This window comes from Colletotrichum fioriniae (assembly GCF_027942845.1).
Source record: "Colletotrichum fioriniae strain IMI 355084 chromosome Unknown scaffold_8, whole genome shotgun sequence".
Lineage (NCBI taxonomy): Eukaryota > Fungi > Ascomycota > Sordariomycetes > Glomerellales > Glomerellaceae > Colletotrichum > Colletotrichum fioriniae.
In genome coordinates, this window is record NW_027076844.1 from 1,276,709 (window position 1) to 1,304,014 (window position 27,306).

The following is a 27,306-nucleotide window of genomic DNA, read 5'->3' on the forward strand; positions in this document are numbered from 1 at the left end:
TACCAGTATGCGCAGTGATGGGGCAGCCAAGTTTCAAATCCTGGGCAACGCACCTCATACGTGAGAAGAAGTGTGGGAATAGTCTTGTAGATCTCAAGCAAACTGATGTTTTTACGGATGCAGGTCCGCGGTCCAGCACCGAAAGTGAGAGATGCACTGATCATAAGAGATCTTCTGGTCTTGAAGTCGTCCTCAGACTCGTTGAATCTCTGGAGCCATCTCTCGGGGTCGAACGATTCCAAATTCTCACCAAATACTGGATGACGGTGTACCACCCATGCATTGGCGCCGACAATCGTATCAGATGAAAGGAAAGGCCCGTCTGGTAACTGAAGCCCTCTATCTGGGACAACCCGTTCCAGAAGAAGTCCGACAGGCGGGTGGAGACGGAAGGCCTCCTTGACTACCGCACTGAGATACAGCAACTGCTGGCTTTCTTTCCAGTTGACAGGAAGAGAAAGAGCGCCTTTCTCTCGAGCGAGAAATAGTTCATTCTGAAGGAGGGTCATGCAATGAGGGTTTCTTAGCAGAAAGTACAGGATCGATCGAAGCGCAATGGCTGTAGTATCCGAGCCTGCTATGACGTTGCTAAGTGTATACTGAAATATCTGACGGTCAGTGACAATAGCAGGATGATTTTGCTTAGCAGCTAAGAAGCGGCGAAGAAAGCCGTCGGCCGTATTTTCGTCATTACTCGGGCCTTTGGAAAGACGTTCCTTTAATGACTTTATCGCAAAACTGGCGATTGCTCCTGTGCCGCATCCAAAGAACATCTTTAGAGGGTTTTTGAGAAGTAAATAGTCGAGCCATGGGATTTGTCCAATCTAAGGTTGTTTCATCATAAGTGGTTAGCAATATTCTTCATCCTTCGAAAATTGGACCGCCGATTCCAAAGAAAAATTGGGTGATACAAACCACAGCAACGTAGTCCTGAGCCCTGAGGAGAGAATCCATGATGCCATCCACGTCCCTTGCTTCGCTTAGAAAGCCCAACGGCCTGCCAAAGGTGATCTTGCCTATCGCATCAAAAGCATCTGTCGTATTCTCAGCAAATTAATCTGTCCGCCTGACTCGACATCAAGCGCACAGTACTGCATCCACGTCCCGATGTCGCAGACTTCCTGGGCTGTAGCAAATTTGTCTAGACGATCAAGTAACACCTTGATGATTTCGTCAACCCCTTTCTCAAGCGCTACTACATTACTCATGGCATAAGTGGAAGAGATTGGTCGTTTAATTGCAGAGTGGTGTTGTTCATCCATTGTTGAAAACAACGTGGGTGCTAATTCTCCTTCGGCCATCTGTTGTGCAACTCGATAGTAGTTACTCTGCAATTAGGTTGTTAGTGAGTAGTCTACCTTGTTCAGAGCAAACACCATCACTGTCACCTTTTTGTAGGGGTTTTTGATGCTGTAAATAGTCTTGAGCACCTCCAAGTTCTGTACACTGACGACTTTGGGACCAAGGCGCACGTATTGCCCATGTTTTGCGTGCAATGCCAAGTGCGTCTCTTGGGCTCGTCCTCTAGCCACGTCAATCAATCTTCACACGTTGGTATATTTAGCAAGGAAGTGCCCTGGTAGAGTTAATGAGTCACTTTGAAAGTAGACTCGAAGGAATAGAATACATAATGCAGCGGCTAAGCAAAACAACGCTTGACTGACAAGGCCAGTCTCGATGATCGAGTATAAAAGATTCATACTCGAGGGCAACACTTAGTTACAACTCAACAGGATCTCTGGGGAATAGGCTTAGATCAACTGAACGGCAAAAATATTCTGCTCTGAACAACTATGTAGAGATTGTCCACTGTGTGGGAGTCTTAAGGAGGTTGAAGATGGCCGCTCCCCGCCTGAAAGCTAATTTCCTTCTGTTGAATATCTGTCTGTAAAGTCATCATTCGAGGAAGACTGTGGGAACGGACAAGCCCGGGGCGAAAATTTGCCTTCTTTTCCGCGCGGCAACCTAGCTCGCGGTCGCATTCGGTCATGGCAAGAATCAGCTCCCCGTCATAGGCCGAGACGGCACTTCTGCTTTGGCCGCGCATGCCGCCTTGTCTTCACATGATGGTAGTTTGCAACCTGTGAAACGGCAGATGGAATAGCCCATTGGAACACGGGTGTTTCTGGTGTTTTCAAAGTTCAAAACTCTAGCATCACGAATGCTTGGGGCTTCGTCGGTCGTGTCGGCCATAGATCGTCTGTCAGCGCCGCCTTTAGCGTATTGACAGTCACTGAAATTCTCCATGTGGCAGTCAGTACTCACTTTGTTGTAGGATGCTCTTATTTTGTAGTATTTCAAGCTTGGAAAAAATTGAACTTTCGGAGACTAGTGCTTCGGCCCTTCTTTGAAAACCCATTACAAATTATGCCTCGGCAACATTTGTGTCTGACCAACCATCCAATTCTCGAACGCATCAACACTTTCCTTCAAGGCATCAAAACCCAGAATGACTCCAAGGTAAGCCGTATCAGCAAGGGTGAAGCCATCAGGCGAAGCTCCTCGAGGTTGTGATCTAAGCCAAGCATCCCTAGACTCCTGAATGGGGCCGTCTTGCAGATGATATGCTCGCTGATTTGACCTCGCTCCCTGAACGTTAATGGTAGTTCTAGACTTTCGTAAGTTCTCGTACATCTCCAGCATGTCCAGTACAGTGTCTCTGGGTCTGTCATGATACAGACTTGAGCTCACCAACTGCCCAAGTAGCTTTCCCAGAACAGCACCATCTTCTACCGCCATTGCTGCGCCCTGCGCTTGATATGGCAGCGTTGGATGGCATGCATCGCCAAGCAAGGCTATGGGACCCTGTTAAAATCAGTCATAACTCTCATACACTCGGTTCATAGAATACTTACCTTCCTCCAAGATCGCAATTCTTCGTGGTGACACAGCTTCCATTTTAAAACAGAAGGGACACATGACAGCATTTTCGTCAGCCTGGGTCGATCGGGTCAGTAATAATACACCAGTGTAAGAGGATTTTAACCGGACCTTTCATCCCAGCCGACGAACAAAGCTCGCATCTCCTCCACATCCCCAGGCGCCTGTCTCATATCTTTGGGGATGTCGTCTGGGCATAGAATGACAAGATTGAACACTTGTCCGCCGCCGATGGGATAAAGAACACAGTGTTTGTTCGGGCCCATCCAGCATTTGACTGTCTTATGCTCGATCAAGTCATCTATCCGAGGGTCTTTCAGATCCTTCATCTGCTGCAAAGTCAAGGTAGCTCGATATGCAAGGTCTCCAGTCTCAGAGGGAGGCGAGGGTCGGCCAAGGATCTGATCCCTCGACCTCGACCAGAGACCTCCACGGTATTAGTAAGGAGGTCTTCCACCAGTCTCGGATAAAAGTAAAGAAATAGCGACCTGAGATATGGGCACAACTAACCATCGGCACCGACGACAACTTCGCCCCTTACGATTTCGCCAGTCACAAGACGCACACTTGAGTTCTCGAAATCAATTGCCACTACCTCCGCGCCAAGTCGCAACTCTACGCCAGCCTCCTTGGCCGCGCTCCATAATACGTCGTGGTAGTGTGGCCGAGCAATTACCCTAAGAGAGAGTTAGACTTGGCTTCATCAGCATCACATCTCGCGCCGAGCGCTAAGTTTGAAGGCCATAACTGACATCCAAACATCGCCGTAGGACTTCTTCATCTTCTCGCCACCTTCAATCTGGTACAGAACCTCGCCGTCTTTGTATCGAAGGTAGTCAATTGTATCGACCAAAGTAGCCTTGTCTAGCAGTTGAGGTACGAGGCCGAGCTTGCGGAGGATCCGGGCAGCGTTGGGAGGTATCTGTATCCCTGCGCCAACCTATAGAACCCATGCTATCAACGGACCCTTCAATTTTCCAGCTTCACGTTGCATCCAGATGGCACTTACAGGTTGTAAAGCAGGAGCTTGTTCGAGAACCACAACTTCGAGGCCTTCGCGACGACAGGATATGGCGCAAACCAGACCACCGATTCCGGCACCAATAATGACTACCTTCATTTTGATTGCAGCAAACTTACATAAACGTCAGGTATGGGTGTTCCAAGAGTGCAGTTGAAATGTGTGAGCAGAAGGAGCTGTACTGCCTTCCCTAGTAGGATTCATATACGGGATTGCTCCAGCAGAACCAAACCATCATCACAGTGACGTGTAGAGGCTGATGGGAACGACTTTCCAAAAGGGGGAATGCTGACCGATGTCAAAATGAGCTCGGAAAGATGAGTTTACCGCCATTGACCGAGCTTTGCCGATGCGACAGCCAACCGTAACACGACCGACCCTGTGACCATCACCCGCATTCCTCGAAGCTTCATCCCTGTCGGTTTCTTGGAAAGAATCTGCCAGGAAACCTTTCCGGCCACGGCTTTTCCCTCAAGGCGTATGAGAAACAAGGTTCCCATATTGCAAATCCATATATCAAACAATGACAGTGATTACTATCTCGTCGCCGATATGGAGGTAAACATCAGAATCTTGGATAAATGGCCATGCAAAAGCCTTAAGACGGCAATACTTTGACGATTTTTGTGAGCTATCGTCTGACGATCTTCAGACTGCGCCTGGAACGACTGAAGTATCTGTTCGCGCGATCAGAGACAGCCCTTGCGAAGACTTGTGCATAGGCTGATAAAACTCATCGCCAGTTCAATGGAGTTGAGATCTATGCCCGGCAGAATCGTTGAACACGCCCCGGCATACCCTTGAATTTGCCATCGAATTAGACTACATACGACTGCATGTGGCGTCTCGCATCGCTGCATCAGCTAAGCCGAACCCTCGTAACATGAGCACGCTTACTGCATGCCCACATGCACTGCGCCAATTGAGAGTTCAAGTCGCTGATGGCATTATGACTTTCCCGGCATCCTCAATTCTGCCAGTTACAAAACCGAGAGGAACGTTCGGACCCCAAACATGGAGTGAGTCTGGTGCTTCTGGAGACCGTGTAGCTTCAGTGTCCTCGTTGACCAGGTCTCCATCGCAATAATGTTCAAGAATGTTTCCCGAAGTATCGAACCTATGGCGAATCTCAAGTTATTACACTGTTCGGCACATGTTCTTTGGACTCTTGGGAAATGAGCTCATCCTTACCAATAGTCAAATAGTTGGCTGCCCAAGACATGCCGTCCGATTCCCCAGCAGTTGGTGTAACCCTTCTTCAAAAGCCACTCGTGGCCGAGAGCTTGAGTATCCATATCATTGACCTCGAAGCTAGCGTGATGAACAAAAGGTGTCTGACTAAACGGATGGGCGCCGAGAAAAAAGCTCTGTATCTGTGATCAATAGATGCACCAGACATTCCGCGGCTGTGCCACTTACATGGTGGTCAGTGAACGTGCTGTTTCTATCAATATGCATGAAGCAAGTCGTGTCTTTGTTTGTCTGAGGGTCAAAAACCACGTCAGTAGGCACCAGGTTCATCAAGCCAGTGTACCACTTCAGCGTTTTCTCGTAAGTTTCCTTGGGGACCATGAACCCATAGTGCCCCAGCTTATGAACTGGACTAGGCCCGTAGTTGAAGCGCTTGAAACGACCTTTTCTTGGCTTTTCGTCAACCAGGTTGGTGAGGGGCCTCTCCTTGTCAGCAATACGGCTTTTGTCCACGTTCTCAATATCGCTTCTTGGGGCCTGGCCGTGAATGAATCCAACATAGTACCCATTTGGATCGATAATGTCCACTCTTTTACCACCACCAGGACCTTCTTCGTCCTGAATGCCTGTAGCTCCAGGGTGATTCGCGGCGACCTCAAGGTCATTCTCGTTCTCAACGACCCAGGTTGCCCCAATAAATGCACGGCGTGAGCCGGGAGATTTTTCAAGTGCATAGACATACGGATCAACACCGAAACCGGCGAAGTAGATGCGTTCCCCCTGCCGAGCCACCTCTCGAAGGCCGAAGTCTTCAAGGAATTGGGCTGCCTTTTCGACGTCAACTTGGTGATACAGCACCGATGCCAGACGGATGACCCTGATCTTCTGTGATGATGAAGCCATGTGTGCGACTCGCATTGAGTGAGGGGTTGGCGGATTTGCTGACAGCGAATCGAATTACATGCAGGCTCTTAGATTAATAAAGAGGCTGCTCGTATATGTAACGCAATGCACTAGATGTCCCAATGGGATTTCCCGCATTTATTGATCGCTGACTGCACCGCGGCCTTGGGCGGGTTTACCGCGAATGCCGCCTGGCCTCTTGACCTACATCTCTCGGAAGAGGCGGGCTCCTGCTGCCAAGAAACCAACTCTATTTGACGGCTTTTCTTTTCGCTGTCTACGGACTCGGGAATGAGAACCTCTCATCTGATTCCTCACTTGATTGCTGATTTCGATTCATTGCTACAGACCGGTGACTCTTCTTACAATTGCTCACACAATTGCACATCTTGGCGACTCACTGTTGTCAATGTCTTTCAATCGACTTGTTCGTTTTGAGGAAGATGGGAGAACGTATTATGGTGATGTAATTGACTTCAGTGATGACAAGGGCTTTGATGTCTTGGAGTTTGGTGGTAGTCCATGGCTAGGCCTAATTTCAACTGGTCGCAAGGTCAAAACTACGAAGGTAATTCATGCACTTTGCCCAACCCAGCATTTGCTTACAGCAGAGACATAGCTTTTATGCCCAATTGAGGCCTGTCCCATCATTATCTGTGTAGGGCTCAACTACAAGCAACATGCAGAAGAAGCAAAGGTCCGCACAATACCCAAGTTCTACCCTGAGCTCACAAAGTCTGGTGTTCCCGAGGTGAGAAAGTCTTGCTCACGTATCAATCCAATATCTAGTTGAAGGTGCCAATCTTTCCCGTGATTTTCACGAAGCCTAGCGATGCTTTGGCGGGGCCGTTCGACGATATCAAAGTACATCCAGACGCTCAAGCCCAACTCGACTACGAAGGAGAGCTCGTGGTCATCATCAGCCGTGATGCCAAAGATGTCAAGGAAGATCAGGCTCTAGATTACGTGCTGGGATACACAGCTGGGAACGACGTGTCTGCAAGGAACTTCCAACTGCCAGATGCCTCTGGTGGACAATTCTGTTATGCGAAATCTTTTGATGGTTTCGCACCTGTAGGCCCCGCAATTTGGTCAACAGAGTCGGTGCCAGATCCCCAAAAGCTTCATCTCAAGACCATCGTCAATGGGGAGGTGGTCCAAGAGACCGACACAGCTGACATGATTTGGTCGGTAGCCCAGATCATTGCCCACCTCTCTCGAGGCACGACTTTGCGGAGGGGAACGGTGATTATGACGGGCACTCCCTCTGGGGTCGGTTATTTTCGAGGCGCCTTCCTCAAGGACAGTGACTTAGTAGAAGTAGAGATCTCTGGACTGGGGAGAGTCGCGAATCGGATCGTCTTTTGACGCGCAAGAAGTATTACGGGATACATGGAAGATGTCTGAAACGTCGAATGATTACGATTCAGCAAGATTTCTATAATTACAACAGCGGAATAAAGTTGATAAGGGCGTTAAGGTAATTGCGAATCCACCAGAAAATTTGACAGGATGGGAAGAGTAGACAATTTGAAGGTATCTGTCGCATACATTGAGCTCAGAGGTTCGACTCGAAGCAGTCGAGCCCAGATCTATCGTCGCATAGATATTCCATCTGCAAGGGGGAGCACCAGCTATAGAGCCCCTCGAAGGTATTGGCTGAAAGCTGTGGTGCCTTGCACGCACTATCATCCAGCCCTAACTCAATGTCAAAAAACTTCCCAGGTGACTGGCAAGTGACGTGTGGTTCAGACGCCCCTTCATAGACAGATCCAATGCTAGACTGGCGCATATCCGATCGAGCTTGGTTCGTGGCCTCGAGTGATTCGTTTTGCAGATTCAAGTGGGAATAGTAAATCTTGCAATATTTTCTTATCGAGCATTGTTTCTCGAGAAAGCTTTGATTGCCTACTGACTTGGAAGTGACGAGATCTGCGAGAATTGGCATCATTAGACCGAATGAAAGGTCTCTGTATAGAAAAGAATGCACTCACCCAGCAGCACAGAGCCCAGTTTCCAAAAAGTAGCAAAATGGAAAAGAATTAGGGTTGAAATCTCTTGGTTACATGATTGACTCAATGGCTGTGACGAGGATGAAGATGGGTAAGTGCGGGAAGAGAGCAGTGATCCAGCGAAGAATGGATGACTGAGGGCGATGTATTCAGGATGCCACCGATTGAAGATTCTTGAATAGTCATCTCCAAACCTCTCGATACCCGACGCTGGTGTTGCTGTCAGAGCGGATAAGCACGCTCGAGTGTTTGTCAACATCAAATGGACGCCAATAATCCAATTGGCGTTCGCAAAAGTTTGTCCCCCGAAAGCAGGTGGGTTAGTTTCCAATCCATATCTCTGAGAAACTGCAAGAGAGAAGTAAGTGATTGAGCTCGCCAAATCGCTATGTTCTCGTTGAGGCTTTTGCTGGCCTGAAGCTGCTTCGTACGCTAAAGCCATTAGATAATTGGCCACGAGGAACCATGCTCTTTCGTCTTTGTTCGGAGAGTCGAGCAAGACTTTCCAAGCCTGTGTTGGATCAGGAGGAACTACCGGTGACTCGCATGAATGGTTAGAAAACCACGCTTCATCGCTGGCCGGGAGACGCACAACGATCCTTTGGCTGTTGAGTCCTCGCGGCCTCATTGACAAGATTGAAGCAAACGTATCGATCTCCCATATAAGCCAAAATGCTCTCCGGCGCTCCTCTTCTATCGACCACTCTGTGGATGTCGTCTCCCCGTTACTGCCCTCCTCGTCCATACAGCAGAGGTCCAGGTCGTATGCCAAGCGGACGCATACACCGGTGAGTATCCATGCTTGATGACTTGGACCGGCCGTGTAGAGGTAAAAGGCCAGCAAAATACACCCCTGTAAGTATTCCAACGTCGTTTCGCTATTGGACAACCGCAGTTTGCCGTAGTATTGAATCGCCCGTTCGGCGAAATTATCCCCACGATTCGGTGGTGGCAATCCCTCGTAGTACTCATTATTTGAATGTCGCGCGGCAAGAGCAAAGATGCCATGTAACAACAGGCCCTCTTCCAGCGAGACCTCAAGTAGCCTGCCTTTTTGGAAACTCCCATCGGCCATGTACTTGGTGAAGAAGTTTGGTCGATGAAGCAATGGCAACCACGCTTGAATTTTGTCAAAGTACAAGTTGACGAGCTCTGTCGCCACGTTTTCAGGTATGTGGGTCCGGTTCAAAGTCTCTTCTTTACCTTTTTCAGTACCTCTAGCTTCAATGCCGACTTTTTGGTGAGCTCTGGGTCCAAGACAATGGCTCGCTGAGTTGGCGGGAGTACAGCCTAAAGCCACTATGACGTCCTGCATCGCATCTTCTCGACAAGTCCAGACTGATTCGGAGTAGCTAGGGCTCGTAGCACTTGAATGAGCGCTGCATTGCTCTCGTTCTGGAGATTCGCCTGTGGAGCTTTGGCTTTTGGGGGTTTCGTCTAGTCTGGATTCAAGAAGGCTGACAAGATGTTCTGGCAGATGATTAGTATTGACAACAATTGACGTATTTGGCATGAGATTGGGTTAACCAAGCCTTTGAGGGTCTATCACGTTTGGTTCTTTCTGCTTTGCAGACCGTTTTCGAAATTCAGGGGCTTTCCTCTTTGTCGGGAATGTACAAGACCCTCCTGTTCTCCGACAAAGACCGCATATGGGTTGACGCATGTCGCCTACACCTGTAAGGTCAGTGACATCGATGGGTAAAAACGCGAGAAAATTCAGAGGTCCTTGCATACACCTCGTCTTCTTGCTAATATATGTTAAAAGAGATCAGTATAGGTAAGCCAGTAAGAAAGGAGGAATCAGTGATGTGACTTTGACTCTTGGTCTTTCGGCGGCGACTTACCGCCGGCACTCGATACAAGCGCGAAATCCCCTCTCTGGGGGTACATTTGTAACAATTTGGCTATCTTTCGAGATACGGGAATCTGTCGCCGGTCCAACGCCAGTTGTACTTGTTTCGACCTCCATCTGGATCAAGCCTATGTAATGATGCTGGGGGAGGCGTTCGTAACTTTAGGGTTGCAAGCTGTACACAGTTAGGACGAGAATGACCTCAGGAATCGTAAGAACTTTGAAAATTTGTAGCGAATATCCTCAACGCTCAAGCCACGACGATGAGCGTGTCGATGTATGAATGAAGCAAGTTCAAGCAACTTGTAGATGTGCCCCGCTGGCTACCCCAGATTCCAGGTGAGGGGGCTTCCGGGGTTCACGGGATGTGATGCAGGGGCTGCTTGGGCACAGGCCGCTTCAACTGGAGCTAGATCGGCAACGCACTCCCCATAAGGTAATTAAAATCGACCCTCTTTTACATGTACTAATTATTTTTGACCTATAACACCTTCGAAAAATTCATTCGATTAACCATCTGCGAAGCTCTGGTCTTCTCGTGTTATTCTCTCGGCATTCGCAAGCCTGTATGTCACGTCTCAATATAATGATATATTGAAAGCATGCAGTTTCCGACTGAAAATGACATCATGCGTGAATGTGTCAAGATAATTGAACCTGAACAACTCCGAACTTTAAAGTTACTGAGATGACTACTTACTTTAGGTACATAGACACTTAGTACCTGTGTGGGTGGGGACGGCCAACCACGGCGTTCCGAGATGCCGTCTTTGGCGGGCACATTGATACATTGGCTATGCACGTGCGAGCAAGTGAAAGTACACAGACGAGGGTACGGCCGGACGGAGATCACGGCGGTGAATGCCGGCACGGTGGGGGTATTCAACAATATGCTCGCCCGATCGAGGTTCTATTGTACAAAAAGCCTATAATCACTAAAGGAAGACATTGTCGCCTGTCTGAGAAAAGTGACTTCGGCCGAGAATTCGCTGGTCACATGCAGAATCGAAATTTTTGACTGTACTAACCATGGGTTCAAGAAGTGTACGTCAACTCTTGCTGCTCGACTGCCCAAATCAACTTTCTTATAACTGATTTCGCAGGTAATTGAGCGTCATGTACCGGTCCTGGTCATTGGCGCTGGCCCCGCTGGTTTGCTTCTGGCCCTGCAGCTAGCGAAGAACGGTGTTCGAAGCTTGCTAGCTGAAAGAAACCTAGAATCAACCAAATGGCCAAAAATGGATATCACTAATTGTCGAAGCATGGAGCTGTTAAGGAGACTTGGGATTGCCGATGACTTGCGGGCTCAAGGCGTTCCGCAGCACTTCTCTTTCAACGTCCTCTTCAGTACGGGCCTCTCGGAAAATGGAGAGCTTATTAGCAAATGGGTAAGCTGTTGCTTGCCCGGATACTCCTGCTAGGTCAATGGCTCTGTATTGCTCACGAGATAGTAGGATCTTCCTTCGCCAAACGAATGGCGCCAGCGTATCAGTGCTTGCAATGATGGCTCCATGCCAAGGGAGCCATACCAGCGCTGCAGTCAGGCTATCTTTGAAGCCTGGCTAAAGCGTCGCATAGAGTCTGAAGAGCTAGTTGAAAGTCACTTCGGCCTCAAATTCGAAGGTTGTACGGAAACCTCTGACGGTGTGAAATCGGAACTCGTCAACATCATCACTGGAGAGAGGCACCTGGTCTCCAGTCGGTATCTACTTGGCTGTGATGGCGCTGGCAGTAGCGTCCGTCGGCAACTTGACATCAAGATGATTGGTGGTCCTGTGTGAGTTAGCACGGATTTCTATTGAAGATTAGCAACTTTGAGTCTCTAATATGATATTCTCCAGCCCTTCTGCGATGTATCTCATTCACTTCAAGTCGCGAGATCTCACAGCGTTGCACAAACAAGGCCAATTTTGGCATATCTTCTTCACCAGCGGTAGTGTCATAATATCTCAAGACGAAATTGATACATGGACCATTCATCTTCCCATATCTCTCGACACTGATTGGAAATCTCTTGATCCAATAGAGTCCATATACCGAGGACTAGGCGGGTCTATGGCTCCTTATCCTATCAAGGTGGACGAAATCCTCGTTTGCAGCTCGTGGCGCCCAAACATTGCTATTGCTGAGCGCTTTGCTTCGGAAAGTTTCAGAGTGTTCCTAGCTGGAGACGCAGCTCACCAAAACATTCCTACTGGTGGATACGGCATGAATACGGCTGTCGGCGACGTCTTTGATTTAGGATGGAAACTATCGGCTGTTCTTAATGGCTGGGGAGGGCAAGTACTTCTCCGCTCCTACGAAGTCGAACGAAAACCGGTTGCAGTTCGCAACATCGAACGGTCAGGTCAACATTTTCAGGTTCATCAGACGTACGTCAAGTGGGTAGCCGACGAAGGCCCTGGTGTCCTCTCCAATGGGGAGGAGTGCAAACTTCTGCTTAGCCGCATGAAGGCACATACCGAGTGCCACCAAGGTGAGAATAAGGACCACGGAATCGAAATGGGACATCGGTACAACGGATCGCCTGTCATCCTTCAGAACGAAGCTGAAGAAGAGGAACAGGAGCCATCTTGGAATCCAAGAACATTTGTGCCATCTTCATGGCCCGGTGGACGTGCTCCTCATGTCTACCTTAAGGATGGCAAAACCAGTATTTTCGACCTGTTTGGAGCAGAATTTTCAATCATTGACTTCACAGAAGCTGGGACTTGGAGTCAAGAGTTTGAGGCTACAGCTGGAATGCTCAATATCCCACTGAAGAAGATTCATTTGCCCGAAGAAGCCCAAGCTAGGAAAGTATGGAGTAGGGACGCGGTTCTCATTCGTCCTGATGATCACATAGCCTGGAGGTCATCACTCGACGGGAAGAGACCGGATGTCAGAGCAGTTCTAGAGATTGCATCAGGGAAGCAACGGAAGACACAGGCGAAAGAAGACTGCGGATCTTCTTATGCATTGGAGGGCATCAAACAGCATGGATTTACATCAACCTTGGGCAACGTCGCAGACAACAGAACTGACCTCCTTGCCCAATTTCAGCACTAAAACATCACTAGACTCCCAAAATTCCGTAGCAAACTATTCTGTTACTAGGTCTATGTCATAATTGTCGTGAAAGCGATTCAGAGAATCGCATCATGAGCTTTGTAGGAATAGCAAGCGCTCCCCTACGTGTCTGTTCGTCAAAGAAATGCCATCCCAGTGTCACAATGATTTTCTCCTTCCTTTCTTCGTTCATCGCTCCCCTATTCCTTCCTAAAGTGATCCAATTAACGCCGACTCTCTTGTGTCAAAGATATTTTCATGACCATAAACAAAGAAGCGCATTTGGCTATGCCCACAAGATAACGTCGGTGGAACGCAGGGCTGTGGAAAAACTGGAAATGCAATCTGCTCCCAATGTTATGCGAAAAGCCAACCATGAACTGCTTCATTTACTGCCTGTACAACTGTTAGTCCCGGGCTGCTAAAGACATTCTTCCGAGAACTCACTTGCGTCCCGACGATCTGAACGACACAGTGACCTCAGATCCATCCTTCAAGTAACTGACTTCACGCGTGAGGTCGTCAACCTGCTTCATCGTGGTATCCAACTTCTGCACAGTCTCCACAATCGTTTGCTGATGGAGATCCAGTCGGTGGGAGGAATTGGACAGATTAGTGCCCATCGGCGTGCTCTTCTGGAGGTTCTTGTAGTGCGCCTCCATCGCGCGGAACTCCTGGGTCTCAGAAAGCAAGAAGTTGAGCTTAATGGTGATCTCAGCCAGGGATTTTTCAATTTCGCTGCGCCATTTGCGAACCTCTTCGACTTCGGGGTTGGCGGTGGGAGATGCCGGGGCCTTCGATATGTTCTCTGTCAATAGGACATCGGGCCAGTGGACACTGCTCATCTGACCCTAGAGTAGCAGGTCGTAAGTATTACGCCTTTCAGAGAAACTGGGCTCATTGAATACCAGAGGAGGTACAGATCGAGCTCCTGGGAACTGTCCCGGCATCTTGGGCCAGTCTCCCATTGCAGTCTCCCGCTGTCGCTTGTTGTTGGGGACTTGGCGGTCCATCTGACTTGATGTGATCGCAAACGACCTCGGACCTGCCGATAAATGCCACGCACCGCGTATGATGCTTCTTCGGGTACAGTATTCGTGCAGAGACAATAAGTCTCGCGTGTCGTGCAGTTGGTGATACTGAGTTGGCAGGAGCTTTTTGCTATTTCGCGGAAGAGGCTCAGTATGGTTTTGGTGGGAAGAACGATAAGAACGGAGGGAATGAGGAGAATTGAGAGAGTCAAGTTGAGGAAAGGAAAGATTGCTCCTTGGAGAAGCGGCGTGTGATTGTCTTGGTTACCAAGGCCGGCTTCACCTCCCACCTGGCCACCCAGAGGTTTTACACGTCTGGCAGGCACGGCACCGGCAGCATGGAATATCTATTTGATGTGCGACCTATTAAGCCCTTAGCCCTAATTTCCCACTCATATCACCTCTCTTTCTTGTGCATCTCGTGATCTTACTCAACCTGCGCAAAGGTGAAGTTGATGGTGGAGTGAGGCCTTACAGGGTCCCACAATTACCCCTTTTGGACAAAGACGGCGAAGCGAAGTTCAGACGAACAAACGGCAACTTCCTTTGCTGCCTACGGGGGCAGACGGGCCGTAAACGTAATCACAATGTTCCGTTTAGCCGCTGGATGTTTGGTAATCTCCATTAACTTTCATATGAGACCTCGCACTTGGCCGCAATAGGGTCCAATATCTATGTTACAACAGGCTATCGCAGTTTGACCTACTGTTGCAACAAGTGGAAGAAAGAAGGGTCTCGAATCACAGACAAGAGGGAAATATCCTGCCCAGGTTAGTCTAGCACCTTCAAGATGTAGTAAACTAGCCTAAGTAGCATAAATGAAGACCACAAATGACGTCTATTGAAACAATCACAGGAAGATTATTCCTAACGGCACCGGCCGGAACCCCAGACACGCCCGCTACAACATATATTTGAAGTGTATATATCCTCTGTGACCTCGTGAAGCGGTGGATGAATGTTGTCGCATCCAACAAAAAGGAAGTCAGCGAGCCACAACCGAGTCAAGCTGAACTCTCAGAACCAGGCTGGCCTTGACTGTCGCTTGTCAGGCCGTCCGAATTGGGATGTCTGCTCATGCACAGACAAACTTGACTTTAGCAGCAAAAGCTTACCAGCCCAACGGTCAATGCCGTTGAAATCTTCCCACTTTCCGATTCATCAGAAGCTTGAACTCTCGGGAAGCGCAACTGGAGAGCTGATTGGAGCTGTGGAACACCAGCTGGCTAGCTTGATTTTCGGGAGGCCACCGCCGAGAATCTAAATTGTGATAGCCTTAATCAATAATCTTAAAATTCAAAAGACTTAGTGGAATCTTCTTTTGAGCTTGATTCTAATTCTTAAACTGCGACCCTGAACGAAAATTATTTGTTCCCCTTTCGAATACCCTAAGCCGGGGCCTAAATGTTGTATTCCGTTTATCCGCTTGCGTGGCGTATGCATCGTAAAAAGACTGGGACATCGCCATCCCATAAACTTCCGTATGCCCTACGATGATCCCTGCGAGGATGTATCAGTTTGGGAGCACTATGAGTAGGGCTGCCAGGTCAGGAGCCGGACAGGTGGATACAACACCCTTCTTGAAGTGCCTTTGGTCTCAACAAATGTGTGTTCAAGTTGGTCTACGAGGACCACCACCCACACCACCTATTGACCTACTATGGCTTATCGTAGTCGCCAAGGCTGGCTACCCGCCTTGGCTGTACTCTTGGCGCGTGGTATGAGCTGCAGATATCTCACGAACACTACCGCAGATGAGCCTCACCACACCAAGCATTGCGAATGGGGGCTTGTCGGTACTTGGCAGCGCTTGGCGCTTGGTTCTTGGCCTTCCATAAATAATCCTCCAAGCGCAAGTTCGCAGCAGATTTGCAAACGCCTGCACACAGCCACTCTAAGCTGTTCTTGCCATTGTGCCCCATGACGAATCTGTCTTGTCTAACTTGCCTCTCGGTCTCCTCACTACTCTCTGGGTACGACTTTTTGGTCTCTGGTATAATTTTGCCTTTGTTGATCACCCGGAGCCGAGATGACAGAGTTGCCCCTGTGTTTAGGCTGGCTTAGTCTTTCGGCACCGGCTAGCCATCTCTCTGACCTTGGATTGGGCTGCCTGCCTGCCAGCCACCTTTGAGGCTCGCGGATCCAGCCGACAGCGATTCCGAAGGCATGAAGGGAAAAGATCAGACACAGCTGCTGCTGCCCTCCCTCACTCCCAGCCTGAAAGTTGGCCCAACGCCCGTTTGTTGCCTTGAATCGGGGAGGGAAAGTGTAGTTCAAAGCACACACCCGAGTTAGTGCCGTGCGTAGCCCGCGCGCGCGCCGGTTGGTGTTGGCCGACCTGGACTAGGCGCAGCAGGGATCCGTGTGGAGGGGAAGCTAAGAAAAATGTCCGAACACCAAAACAAAATCCCACTTGTAGCCGCAAAGCTTTGGCTTACCGGAGAGTGACATGTTCGCAGCTGGAAACAGACTAGGTTGCCCTTGGTTAGGGCGTCTGGGCCTTCTCAAGTGGGAATGGTGGTAAGTTTGCTGATATGGCAGAGAGGGACTTATTTTCTGCTCTACATACAAGAACGAGGAAGGCATCGCAGTAAAGTCAAAGTTGCGGTATCTTCGGATAAGGAGGGCGGGAATTTGAGATGACACGCAGCTTTAGGGCTACCCAACGTTCGGCTCTGGCCCATTACTTGTCTCCGCGATGAGAGTCAAAATTGCGCCAGTTTGTAACTCCCATGAAGCTCCCATGATGGAGATCAATCATTAATCAAAGTTGATTCAATACCAGTGGATCCGATGATCTAGGGAAACACCGTCGTATTACATGCATCTTAATGATTCTTCATGAGAGGGCCTCGGGAGCGAGGCGACGGCCGAAAGGTTAAACGGCGTAGTGCCGGTAGCAGGTCCGCGGGTGCACGCCAGTGGTGCAATGGTCAGTAAACAGGTAAACCGCAACCAGATGGAGCTGATATTACCGCTCAACCGCGAAGCTGGAAGTTGTAAGCTAGCCCAGTGTGGCCGTAGTCATCGGGGACCTCGTTGCAGGTGTCGTCCGGCCCTGCTGCGTCTATGCTGGCGTGACTTCACGGACCAGGTGTGGAGAGTAAACAGTGAAAGTTGGAAGAGAGAGTGTTTGCGTGTTCCAAGGCAAGTTGAGGAAGAGAAAGGAGGGGGTTCAAGGTTTGTTTCACCCCCGGACAGAGTTCGCCGCTCGCGGCCAATCCCCGCCGACGGCCATCCCCCATCAACGACTCTCCTAAACTTCTGGACGACAGCTTATCAACTGGACTCAAGGCAATGCGTGTCTCAGGAGGACGCTGGAAATTCGGCCTACTCGATGGTGAAAGGCAAGTACAGCCCGTCTTGAATGTACGCGGGGACGTACGTCGTCTGAATTGTTGTGCCCCGTGCATGCCGAGAGCGACATCAAGATCAGTGTCTTTAAGCCTTCCAGCTCAGCACTCGCAGCAATTCGCAGCTTGGCACCCCCTTGTATTCGAGGCGTACGAAAGACAGAAGCTTTGGATGTCTCCCCGTATGTCGTCTCTTCCCCCCAATACGCACGCACTGAAACGACGTGGACTAACCATCAATGCTCAGACCGCCAGAGGGGTTGGGCTCTGCAAGGCACGGTCGAAGCTAGAAGATGGTGAGGGATCATGACGTTCCGGGAGAAGGGAAACGAGGCGTAAATAAGAGTCATCGTGCTCCCGTATCACTTCTCTGTTGTTCGTCCCGAGCGTGACTCTCTACTTCAAGAGCGTGCCAAGCAACCATGGGATAAGGGACCCTGATCACGATCACTACATTCAACAACTCAACATGAACACCTTCAACCCTCGTCGGGTCTCGTACCTCAGGCCGCCTACCACGGTCATTGAGGTGCGCGAGTCTTGGGCGTCGCCATACCCTTCGCTCAGCTCCATCGGATATCCCCCTTCAGAAAGATCGGCCGACGAGAGGTTCGCATCTGCTGTTTGGAAACGGACATTCAACCATGTCGACTACGCAGCGTACAAGGCAGCCTGCGACGCTGAGAGAGAGGCGAAGCCAGAACGGGACCCCGATGTCTTCTCAACCACATCGAGTGGAACACGGAAAGGTTTCTCAAGACTGGGTGCAATGCTCACCATCTACCCCTATCGCGATATGGGATGGCTTGTTACCATGGTCTTCATCGGAGCCGGGATCTGCCTCTCCCTAAACGGCGTCTTTAGCCTTATCCATCTTCTGGACCCTAAGCTCGACTTTCCTGGACGCGACACAGGAGTACAGGTCACTGTTACCCTAGGTAGCGCTCTGCTTGCCCTCAGTGCCTTCATGGGTCTGCTCGCTGCATTCAATGTCGATCGAGGCATCTTGGACCCGAAAAAGGATGCCCCCGATGCTTATAAGCCAGCGCTTCTGGGCAGCGAAGAATGGGTCTGGTGGCCCAGCTGGTACGAATTCCGCAACATTTTCTGGCCAAGCTCAGCTTTCCGCGCCGGTATTCTCCAACTACTCGCCGGCTCCTTCTTCACCATCGCCGCGATCGCCATTCTACCTGGCGTCCTCGACCTCACACACCCCGACGCCTCCATCATCTTCGTATCTGCACCTCAGCTTATTGGCGGCAGCCTTTTCGTGCTTGCTGGCCTACTCATGATCTTCTTGTCCCAGGACAAGTGGTATGTGCCGAAGCTGCTTGACGCTAGTTGGCAAAATGGATTCTGGAATTTGGTTGGCGCAAGTGGATTTTTGGCTATCGGCGTTGTGACTTTGCTCGCAAAGACTGCGACTGTGGCGATTGCCTCACTGTTTCTTATGAGCGGACTCGGGTTCTTGATTGCCAGTCTGATCCAGTGGTACATCATCATGGAGTTCTACCCGGTCGATCCTTACGTGAAGGATCCGACGCAGGTGGCAGAGATTCCATCGCAATCAATCTATTAACGACACTTTTATGAATATGGAACAGGGGTTAACGGGGTTCAAGGATGGGCTTATACCAGAAGTAAAACAGATTTTAGACACCGACTCAGATTATAATTGATGATTTAATGACTTATCTGAAAGGCCACCCTCTTACGCAACGTGACACGGACGAGAAACATGAAGGTGTACAGCTCGTGGTCGAGGTCCGATGACGCGGCAGATTTTCACAATTTGCCATCGTTTTTGACGCAAAGGAATCCAAATGGTTATCCTCTCGGAATTGGCCCCGAATCCGAAGAAAATGGCTCACAATAGATAGAATTTCTTCCTTCGATTTCCACCTAAATCTTCATGTGTACAGACTTGTCCTAGAATGCATGGTAAGAGGAACGGACAATCAGTTCATTACATCGCATAATGACTCTCCTGCTTGTCCCCCACAAGTCATGGGACGGTCATGGAAAGTCCGATCTTATGATCGATCTACGGCTAATCTTTCTACCTAAAACCCGGTCTACGCCCCGTCCGACCTTCTTGTCAGGCCTTCACAAAATAGTGCCATGACCACTCCCATCCTTAACCCCGCCTGCCCTCAAGCCAAATTGTCGTGTGCGGTGACAAGTCCTCCCATTGGTTACGGGATCATCACGACACCCACATGAACCCCTTTACTTCTGAGCTCTGCGAGCAGCAATGGTGTAGAAGAGGCTGCCATCGTAGATACCTCGAATATCTTCCTTAGTCATTCTGCCGTCTGCCGGCCAAAGCATAAGGTATGTAGCAAACCCTGCTTGTTGGTTAGTATCGGGTAATCAAGCGTCCATGTAAAGTGCCAGAAGAGGACTCACATTCAAAGAATGCACCGCCCCAACCAATTGGATCAGCAACGAGCCTTTGACCCTTCAGCATCGCAAAAACGTCCCAGATTGTCATGTAGTCTCTTCCCTCGGCGTACTTGGAAAAGATATCCTCAAACTTCTGCGGATTGAATCGACCCTCGGTATCGTACGTGTTAGTGTCACTACCGTGCTTGTCCTTGTGGACTCTGTCGAGAAAGATGCGGAAGAGAGGGTCCGGCAAATATCCGCTCACTGTCGGATAAGAAAAGTTGCCGTGGATGATGAAGACCGAGAGAACTGAGAGGATAACTCCGAACCCCAATGCGTAGAATCCCCAGAACGTATCAAGGGGATAGATTATCCCATCTTTGTCCTGATAATCTCAGTTAGCTCTGTCTGTTCAACCGCGAGGCAGGGAATTGAATACACTATCAAAGAACTCGCAATGTTGTTGCAACACTGTTTGGTGACGGTGCCTTTGCGCCCAATTATGTTCCGTCGTGCCGTTTGGTTTCTCGTAGGTTGCAGCAATATTAGCCCTAGGAGTACCTGCCAGTCATAAGTGCCTTGCCCTCACGAGATCTTGTGATTTCATAATCATACCCGTGTGTACCAGCTTCTGATCCTCCTCTGGTTGCAAGAACGGTCTACGCTGCTGCGTGACTGGGACCTCCGGAATGGACCAAATCACCGGTTCTCCAAGCTTGTCAGCCTGTTTTTTAGCCGGCTTCTGCGGCCTCTGCGGCTTCTCCATTTTCGTGTAGTTATGGTCTTCGAGGGTGGCCATGGTCACAGCGCTTTTAGATCAAGTTGGTAAGAATAGTATGAGCCAGTCAGAACAATCAGATTAGAAAATACCTGGTTTGCGGTGGCATATATCATGCAATCTTGAGCTACGCGAGCTAAGACATTTCCGACAATGCGCTGTTCATCGTGACGTCACTGAGCCCGTTTAAATACCTCAGACCATCGCGGTGTTCAGGCCATAATCCGTCTTGATTCTCATGTGTCACTTCTGCATGTGATAATTGGTCTCGTTGCATTCCTCTTCATGCTGCTTGTTGCTGACGGATGGGGTCGACAGTAGCTCTGGGGAGCTATGTTGCTGCTCTTGATAGGTCGCTTCGAGCCGCATTCCTGCATTGGTGAACCATCTCGGGCCGACCACGACCCTGACGGATTGGGCAGAACAATGAGACAGCATAGTCACATTTAGGTACCTTAATATTGCCATGGTAACAGGATGTCACCTCCCCGTCACACAACAAGACATCATGCTTCTTCCAAGCAGCGTACATGTGATGTAAGGTACTCAAACCTCACTTCACCGGAAGCGGATTGTCCGCCCATGCTTTGATTGAATCTCGGGGTCATTTAATAAGCCGTGTTGACTAGATGCATTGTAAGAGATACTTTTAAGGCCCTAGCAGCCTGACAAAATGAAAAATCCTAAACCACTCGGATTAGGAAGTTACATGTTCACAAAAACATGGACGGCGGCGATGGCAAATTGAGCAACGAGATTGGCTATACCGAAATTATGCTGAAGCAGAAATCTAGTCAGACAACGTCTTCCGCAATTGATTCCCTGGAGTTGTTGGTAGAAGCAAGACAAGGTGGCTTCAAATCGCATTTCATTTACTCACGATTGTGACGTGTTCGGGCTTCGTATCTGGCCAGTCATCATGATCGTCGTGCAATCCTTCCAAAGCCGCTTCGTAAGATCTCATGCAAGACTACAGCATTGTATTCCAGCAGCAAATCAGGAAGTAACTTTCAGCTAACAGTCGATAAGCGGCAAAATGATCCAAAGAAGCACGGGAAGCGTGCTACATCTGAGACAGTTGGCTTCAACATACGTGATTGCAGTGCTTGGGTTTGATTATTCCGTGTGTGGAGGGCGCTATGAGAATTTGCTGGATTCCGTCACATGATTGATAACATGGCAGAGTGAAGGTTCCTTTACAGACAACTCGAGCATTGAGGGACAGAGAATAGGAAAGTGGGAAGGCGACAACCACATGACCAACGACGGAGTTCTCATATGGAGGTTGGCTGCGTACAATGTCCATCATTTCATAAGTAACCCAGCTTCTGTCATCTTACATAATAGTCATGCTCCAATAGATTGGCGATAATCCAATGGCTGAGAGATCTTAACGACATCTGCATTCAGTTACGATGCAGTCATGAACTAGCGTAATGGTAAGTTTGGTAAGTTCTTCGGCGACCGAAAATTCGCGCGAGGGCAAACTTTTGAGACTGAATGCCACTATCCAAGTCATATCGCCTCTTTCCTCTAAGCCAAGGCCGTCGTGCTGTTCGTGCAAGTTTGTGCAACAACCAGAGCAGACCCCATGATGATCTTTGCGAGACGAACAGGTCGCGAGGAGGGTTGCCGGCCTTTATTTACGAAACCCGTCAGCATGAACAGACATGCTCAGGTGCAGTGGTAGGAATTCAGGCCAAGATCGTGACCATGGGATGATCAGGTCATCGCCGCATCAGCTTTTCTCACAGTTGCCGCCCGTGTGGTCCCCGAAGACACCAGCAACCTGCCATACCTCTTTTGGGGTCCTGCTCGTTGGCTTTTGGCGGCAGGTCGTGAACGCTTGGACAGTGCTCGGGCTCGAACCACTTGGCGGCAACGGCTTACCCGTCATGAACAAAAGACGTCGGTTCGTCAGTGCAGTGAAACAAGAGTCGCGCAGACATGCGTCCCCGAGCTGAAAATAAACAAACGGCGTCCTGCCGACTATCATTCTGTCTTGTCTGCCCTTGCCGACCAACTGAAGAAACACGTTCGTCTCTTGGCGGCATAGCACAAACGTCACAGCTGCATCGACCAAGTGATCGCGAGGAGCTCGTCCGTCTACCATCAGTGCGGCCCAATGACACTGGGGCATTCGGCATGCACGACCGTTGAGCCTTGGTCTCGCACTAATTCCACCTGTTTTTCCGGGGCGCAATTTCTCGACGTTCTGAGCGCGAGGTGGACTACGTGTCGAAGCTTCGCTGGTTGTCAAGTTCATCTCAACTCATTCCTTCAGAGCTTGCGAGGGTGTTTGAGTCTAGCTATCCCGTAGATGTTAACTCTGCAAGACTGCGAAACGAATAATCCATTGATTTCATAGTAAGAATACAGGGATGGCTCGGGGCATGGGTGATAGACCAACTCAGGCGGTTGGAAATGGAAAGGCACACTGTGGGAATGGCCTTGATCAGACCTCACCTGCGTTCGTATCTTATCTGACGTCGGTTCACACACAATGTTCCTTCGTGATCTAGAAGATCCAACGGCTTTCGACTCGCAACGTGGGAACAGATCTGCAACCGGTAGATAGCCATCAGATGGCGAGCTTGCATCTCACATAGACTGAGTTCATTTTACCAAAGATTGATTTATGTACTCTGAATGATCACGCTAAACTGTGACTCCCGCCTAGATCAGATCTTATGAAATCGTGAGCAACTCACTTATAAGAGACGCCTGTCAACCTCGTGTGGCAATTCGTGTCTCATTAGAGTGAGGCAGTGGCTACCGGATCTATTCACCGGACCATTTCGGCGTCTGGAAATAAAAAAGAACGCTTCCGTTGTGTCATCACTTGCAGGAGCAAAAGGATATGATCAGTGGGAGGCTTGAACTCCCGGCCTTGGCATTACTTGACATTTTCTTATGAAATATTAGTACCACGCTCTAACCAACTGAGCTAACCGACCATTTGGTTATTGACGACGAGGATGCAGAAATTTCGTAATATGGAGCTTCGTTGTGGAGTCTTGGGTGAGTCATTTCCAAGAATTCTCTAATCGACGGGGGCTCGGTGTTTTGCGCAAATTGCAATGACAGTGCGGAGACATCTCGCGTCAAATAACGTTTGCGGTCGAATTGCGACCTGCCGATAGAGTAGGGAGTTGAATAAAGAGCAAGCTGAGCTCAAGAAACGAGGTGATCATCTCTTTTGACATCCATTAAGAACGGTTTTCTGTGAGTGCTAAGGGTTGGTTTACTGATCACCTATCATCGGGCAAATAGCATCCGAGAAGGCGATCATCGTAATCCTTGGCCCGCTGTTTTTCTTTTTTGGTCTGCGCCGGCAAAAGCCTTCTTTAAGCAGGGCAGAGAAAAATAAGTTAGGAATCATTGTAGTCTGGACTTTGCCGAACCTGGTGTTAACGAGCAAAGAGCATGGCAGCTCATACGCGTAAAGCCAGACCGCCAGACCATCATGACGTCGCAAGAGCCCGATGGTGCCAGGTTCTCCCTTCGGATCCGGATCCGAAACTCCGCGATGGTTCCTAGCCCCGGAGGGCGCGCCATGTGGCCCTCCCCCAGAGCTTGCAGGGCTAGAGTCGCACCAGGAACCAGGCACAAGTCCCCCGCTCCTATCAAGGGGGAAAGCTTCTCACTCGTGTCACCCAACGGCAGCCCAAAAGAGGCAAAGCTGAGTGTCACGCAATGACCCTGACCGCCGGCCGAGGGAGAGGCGTCTGTCTCTGCTTTACTTCTCCCAGCGAGGGCCCTTTTCTACTCTCCGTTTCCTAAAACATCCATTCCATCCGGACCATTCCATCCGGAAACCTTCCATCACGATCATTACACTCGAACACGCCTTGTTCAACACGTGACCCAAACTCTTAGCAACGGCCTCGGAGAATCGAGCTCAAAGGCATAGAACATTTGTGCCGGCCCTCTTTGCTTCTACCCCGGATTCTTGAAACCTGAACCCGGTCACATCAACCAACCCACGCCCGGATGTGCTCTCGCCCTGCCATGTGTTAAAGCATCGCTCGACATCGACAAGGCTGTGCACTTTTCCTCGCTGAAGTGACGAACGACAATGGACAAAACCGATCCCGCCATCATGGACTCGGGGGCCCGAGAGCCAACGTGCATCAATGCTTCACATCCCCGAGCTGCAGAAGATGAGAAGATCTCTCTCCATTTGAATGGCCAGCCCTGCAGCTTCTTGACCGGCGAAATCATGCCCGATGAGACCCAATTTCTTCACTCTACCAAGGAATCCAAGGAAGCAGATTACGCTAGCCAACAACACCCTACAACTCAACAACCAACCAGGCTTGCCGCCCTCTTTCCCCCGCTGCAAAGATGTACGAAACCATGGACTACAGGCGCGTTCGCGTTGTACCTCACGGGCCTCATCCTAATCTCGGCCTACTCTGCCAGCAAGCTATTCGACGCCGGCAACTGGCTAGCCCGTCGACCAGCACAGCCAGCGGCGCCAGCAGCTGCTTCTCCGGCCTCTCGGATCTCACCAGCCTCCCCAGTCCGGAACTGGGATGCGGCCGCCTCCAAGGCGACGGCCTTTGTGGCCCAGCTCAACCTCACCGAAAAGACGCTGATGGTCACTGGCCAGCTCGGACTTGAGGCCGGCGGTTGCATTGGCAACATCGTGCCGATCGAGCGCGTCGGGTTCCCCGGACTCTGCTTGCTCGACGGCCCCACGGCGCTGGACCGCGCCGATCTCGTCAGCGTCTTTCCCGCTGGTCTCACCACGGCCGCGAGCTGGGATAAAGAGCTCATCTACCAGCGCGGAAAGGCGCTCGGCGAGGAGTTTCACGATAAAGGCGTCCATGTTGGACTTGGGTGAGTTTTGAATTTACTTGAACATTGTCTCAACAGCATGCTAATGAGCTATGCAGCCCGGTCGCTGGTCCACTTGGACGCCAACCCCTGGGAGGCCGCAATTGGGAAGGATTCTCAGTTGATCCCTACCTCACGGGAATCGCGATGCAACTCACTATCCAAGGAATGCAGTCAGCAGGCGTGCAAGCTTGCGCGAAGCACTTCGTTGGAAATGAACAGGAAACCCAGCGAACCAACTCGTGGCTCGCAAACGGCACAGAGATCGCAGCGATTTCGTCCAATATCGACGATCGCACTCTGCATGAGTTGTACTTGTGGCCTTTTGCGGACTCTGTCCGCGCCGGGGTTGCGAGCGTAATGTGCAGCTACAACAGACTCAACCAAACCTACGCGTGCGAAAATTCGGGCTTGCTGAATGACATCCTCAAGACGGAGCTGGCCTTCAAGGGATATGTCATGTCCGACTGGTTCGCGACGCATTCCGGGGCCGAGTCTATCAACAACGGCTTGGATATGAACATGCCTGGGCCCATTGGCCATACCCAGATCGTGTCTGGCGAGACATACTGGGGTCCCAACATCACTGATATGATCAAGCATGGTTCAGTCACAGAAGACCGTCTTGATGAGATGATCCGGCTAATCATGACACAATACTATCTATTCGACCAGGATAGCTCCGATTATCCCACTGTCGACCCATCCATCGTCTTCACAATTGCAGCTCAGTCAAACCTGCTAGACTTGCTCCCCTTCCAGCCACCACCAAGCCGCGATGTCCAGCGAGACCACGGCAAGCTGATCCGCAAGCTCGGTGCTGAAGCAACAGTCCTCCTCAAAAACCTCAATGGGACTTTGCCCCTTGGTAAACCCACAAATATTGGCGTTTTTGGCAACGACGCCGCCGACCCGGCTGATGGTCTCGTCTTCGGTGCCGGATTTGAAATCGGCACGCTCTCCGTAGGAGGCGGCTCAGGCACAGGGAGACACACCTACCTCATCTCCCCGCTCGAGGCAATCAAGGCCAAGGCGCGCACGACAGGCGCTCGCGTGCAGTACATACTAGACAATAAGGTCCTGGCTGCTGGCGACTTTAGCAGCTTGTACCCTATTCCTGAAGTTTGTCTCGTTTTCCTCAACACGTTCGCGTCAGAGGCGTACGATAGGACGAGTCACGATGCAGACTGGAACTCGACGCTGGCCGTCGAGAACGTCGCCAGGAGGTGTCCTAATACTATTGTCGTGACACATTCGGCTGGTATCAATACCTTGCCCTGGGCGGACAACCCAAACGTGACAGCTATCTTGGCTGCGCACTTGCCAGGGCAGGAGTCGGGAAACTCAATTGTCGATGTGCTTTGGGGAGACGTCAATCCCTCTGGAAAGCTGCCTTACTCTATTGCTTTCGATGCCAAAGACACCGACGTCCCCATCGTCAATCTCACCGAAGCAGAAATCACGTCCCCCACAGCATGGCAAGCTGATTTCACAGAGGGCCTTCTCATCGACTATCGTCAACTCGACGCCGAGAATATCAAACCTCGCTATGAGTTCGGCTTCGGCCTCAGCTACACCACATTTGACTTGGATACATCTCTGAAGGTCAAGCAGCTCGCAAAGACTGTCGCCGCCATCCCGAATCCTTCAACACCTAACGCTCCTGGGGGCAATCCAGAACTCTGGGAGACTATCCTTCATGTCACCGCCGATGTCAAAAACACCGGCGCTGTCGCCGGCGCCACAGTCCCCCAGTTATATGTTGCCTTGCCACGGGACTCAGTTCCCGACGGCACCCCCGTTCAAGTCTTGCGTGGTTTTGAGAAAGTCATTTTGGAGTCAAAGGAGTCTAGCACTGTTGAATTCGAGTTGCTGCGTCGTGATTTGAGCTATTGGGATGTAGCGTCGCAAACGTGGGTCATCCCTGAGGGGCCGATTGAGTTACGCGTTGGCTTTAGTTCTCGCGACATCAAGGCTACGGCGAAACAGGTTGTCTTATCCTCCTAG

General features: G+C 50.2%; 6 protein-coding genes and 1 non-coding gene across 7 annotated transcripts; 2 read left to right on the forward strand and 5 right to left on the reverse strand.

Annotated features, from left to right (window-relative positions):
- Window positions 1–3,589: 3,589 nt before the first annotated feature.
- N0V96_007151 (uncharacterized protein) lies at window positions 3,590–4,000 on the reverse strand (the record flags this gene model as incomplete). The annotated part of the gene is made up of 2 exons (XM_065757939.1): window positions 3,590–3,820; window positions 3,962–4,000. The coding sequence occupies 2 exons, from the start codon at window positions 3,998–4,000 to the stop codon at window positions 3,590–3,592; spliced, it is 270 nt and encodes an 89-aa protein (XP_065613462.1).
- A 1,088-nt stretch (window positions 4,001–5,088) lies between these two features.
- Window positions 5,089–5,995, reverse strand: N0V96_007152 (uncharacterized protein; the record flags this gene model as incomplete). The annotated part of the gene is made up of 2 exons (XM_065757940.1): window positions 5,089–5,212; window positions 5,436–5,995. The coding sequence occupies 2 exons, from the start codon at window positions 5,993–5,995 to the stop codon at window positions 5,089–5,091; spliced, it is 684 nt and encodes a 227-aa protein (XP_065613463.1).
- Window positions 5,996–13,350: 7,355 nt separating this feature from the next.
- Window positions 13,351–13,920, reverse strand: N0V96_007153 (uncharacterized protein; the record flags this gene model as incomplete). Its single annotated transcript, XM_053196280.2, has 2 exons — window positions 13,351–13,758; window positions 13,828–13,920. 2 exons carry the CDS (start codon window positions 13,918–13,920, stop codon window positions 13,351–13,353), a joined length of 501 nt encoding a protein of 166 aa, XP_053046399.2.
- Window positions 13,921–17,760: 3,840 nt separating this feature from the next.
- Window positions 17,761–18,870, forward strand: N0V96_007154 (uncharacterized protein; the record flags this gene model as incomplete). The annotated part of the gene is made up of 1 exon (XM_053196281.2): window positions 17,761–18,870. One exon carries the CDS (start codon window positions 17,761–17,763, stop codon window positions 18,868–18,870), a length of 1,110 nt encoding a protein of 369 aa, XP_053046400.1.
- Window positions 18,871–19,520: 650 nt separating this feature from the next.
- On the reverse strand, window positions 19,521–20,445 carry N0V96_007155 (uncharacterized protein; the record flags this gene model as incomplete). Its single annotated transcript, XM_065757941.1, has 3 exons — window positions 19,521–19,639; window positions 19,701–20,064; window positions 20,269–20,445. 3 exons carry the CDS (start codon window positions 20,443–20,445, stop codon window positions 19,521–19,523), a joined length of 660 nt encoding a protein of 219 aa, XP_065613464.1.
- Window positions 20,446–23,318: 2,873 nt separating this feature from the next.
- On the reverse strand, window positions 23,319–23,414 carry N0V96_007156. The gene has a single exon. It is a non-coding gene; the product is annotated as a tRNA-Ile (tRNA).
- Window positions 23,415–24,559: 1,145 nt separating this feature from the next.
- Window positions 24,560–27,306, forward strand: N0V96_007157 (uncharacterized protein; the record flags this gene model as incomplete). The annotated part of the gene is made up of 2 exons (XM_053196283.2): window positions 24,560–25,302; window positions 25,359–27,306. The coding sequence occupies 2 exons, from the start codon at window positions 24,560–24,562 to the stop codon at window positions 27,304–27,306; spliced, it is 2,691 nt and encodes an 896-aa protein (XP_053046402.1).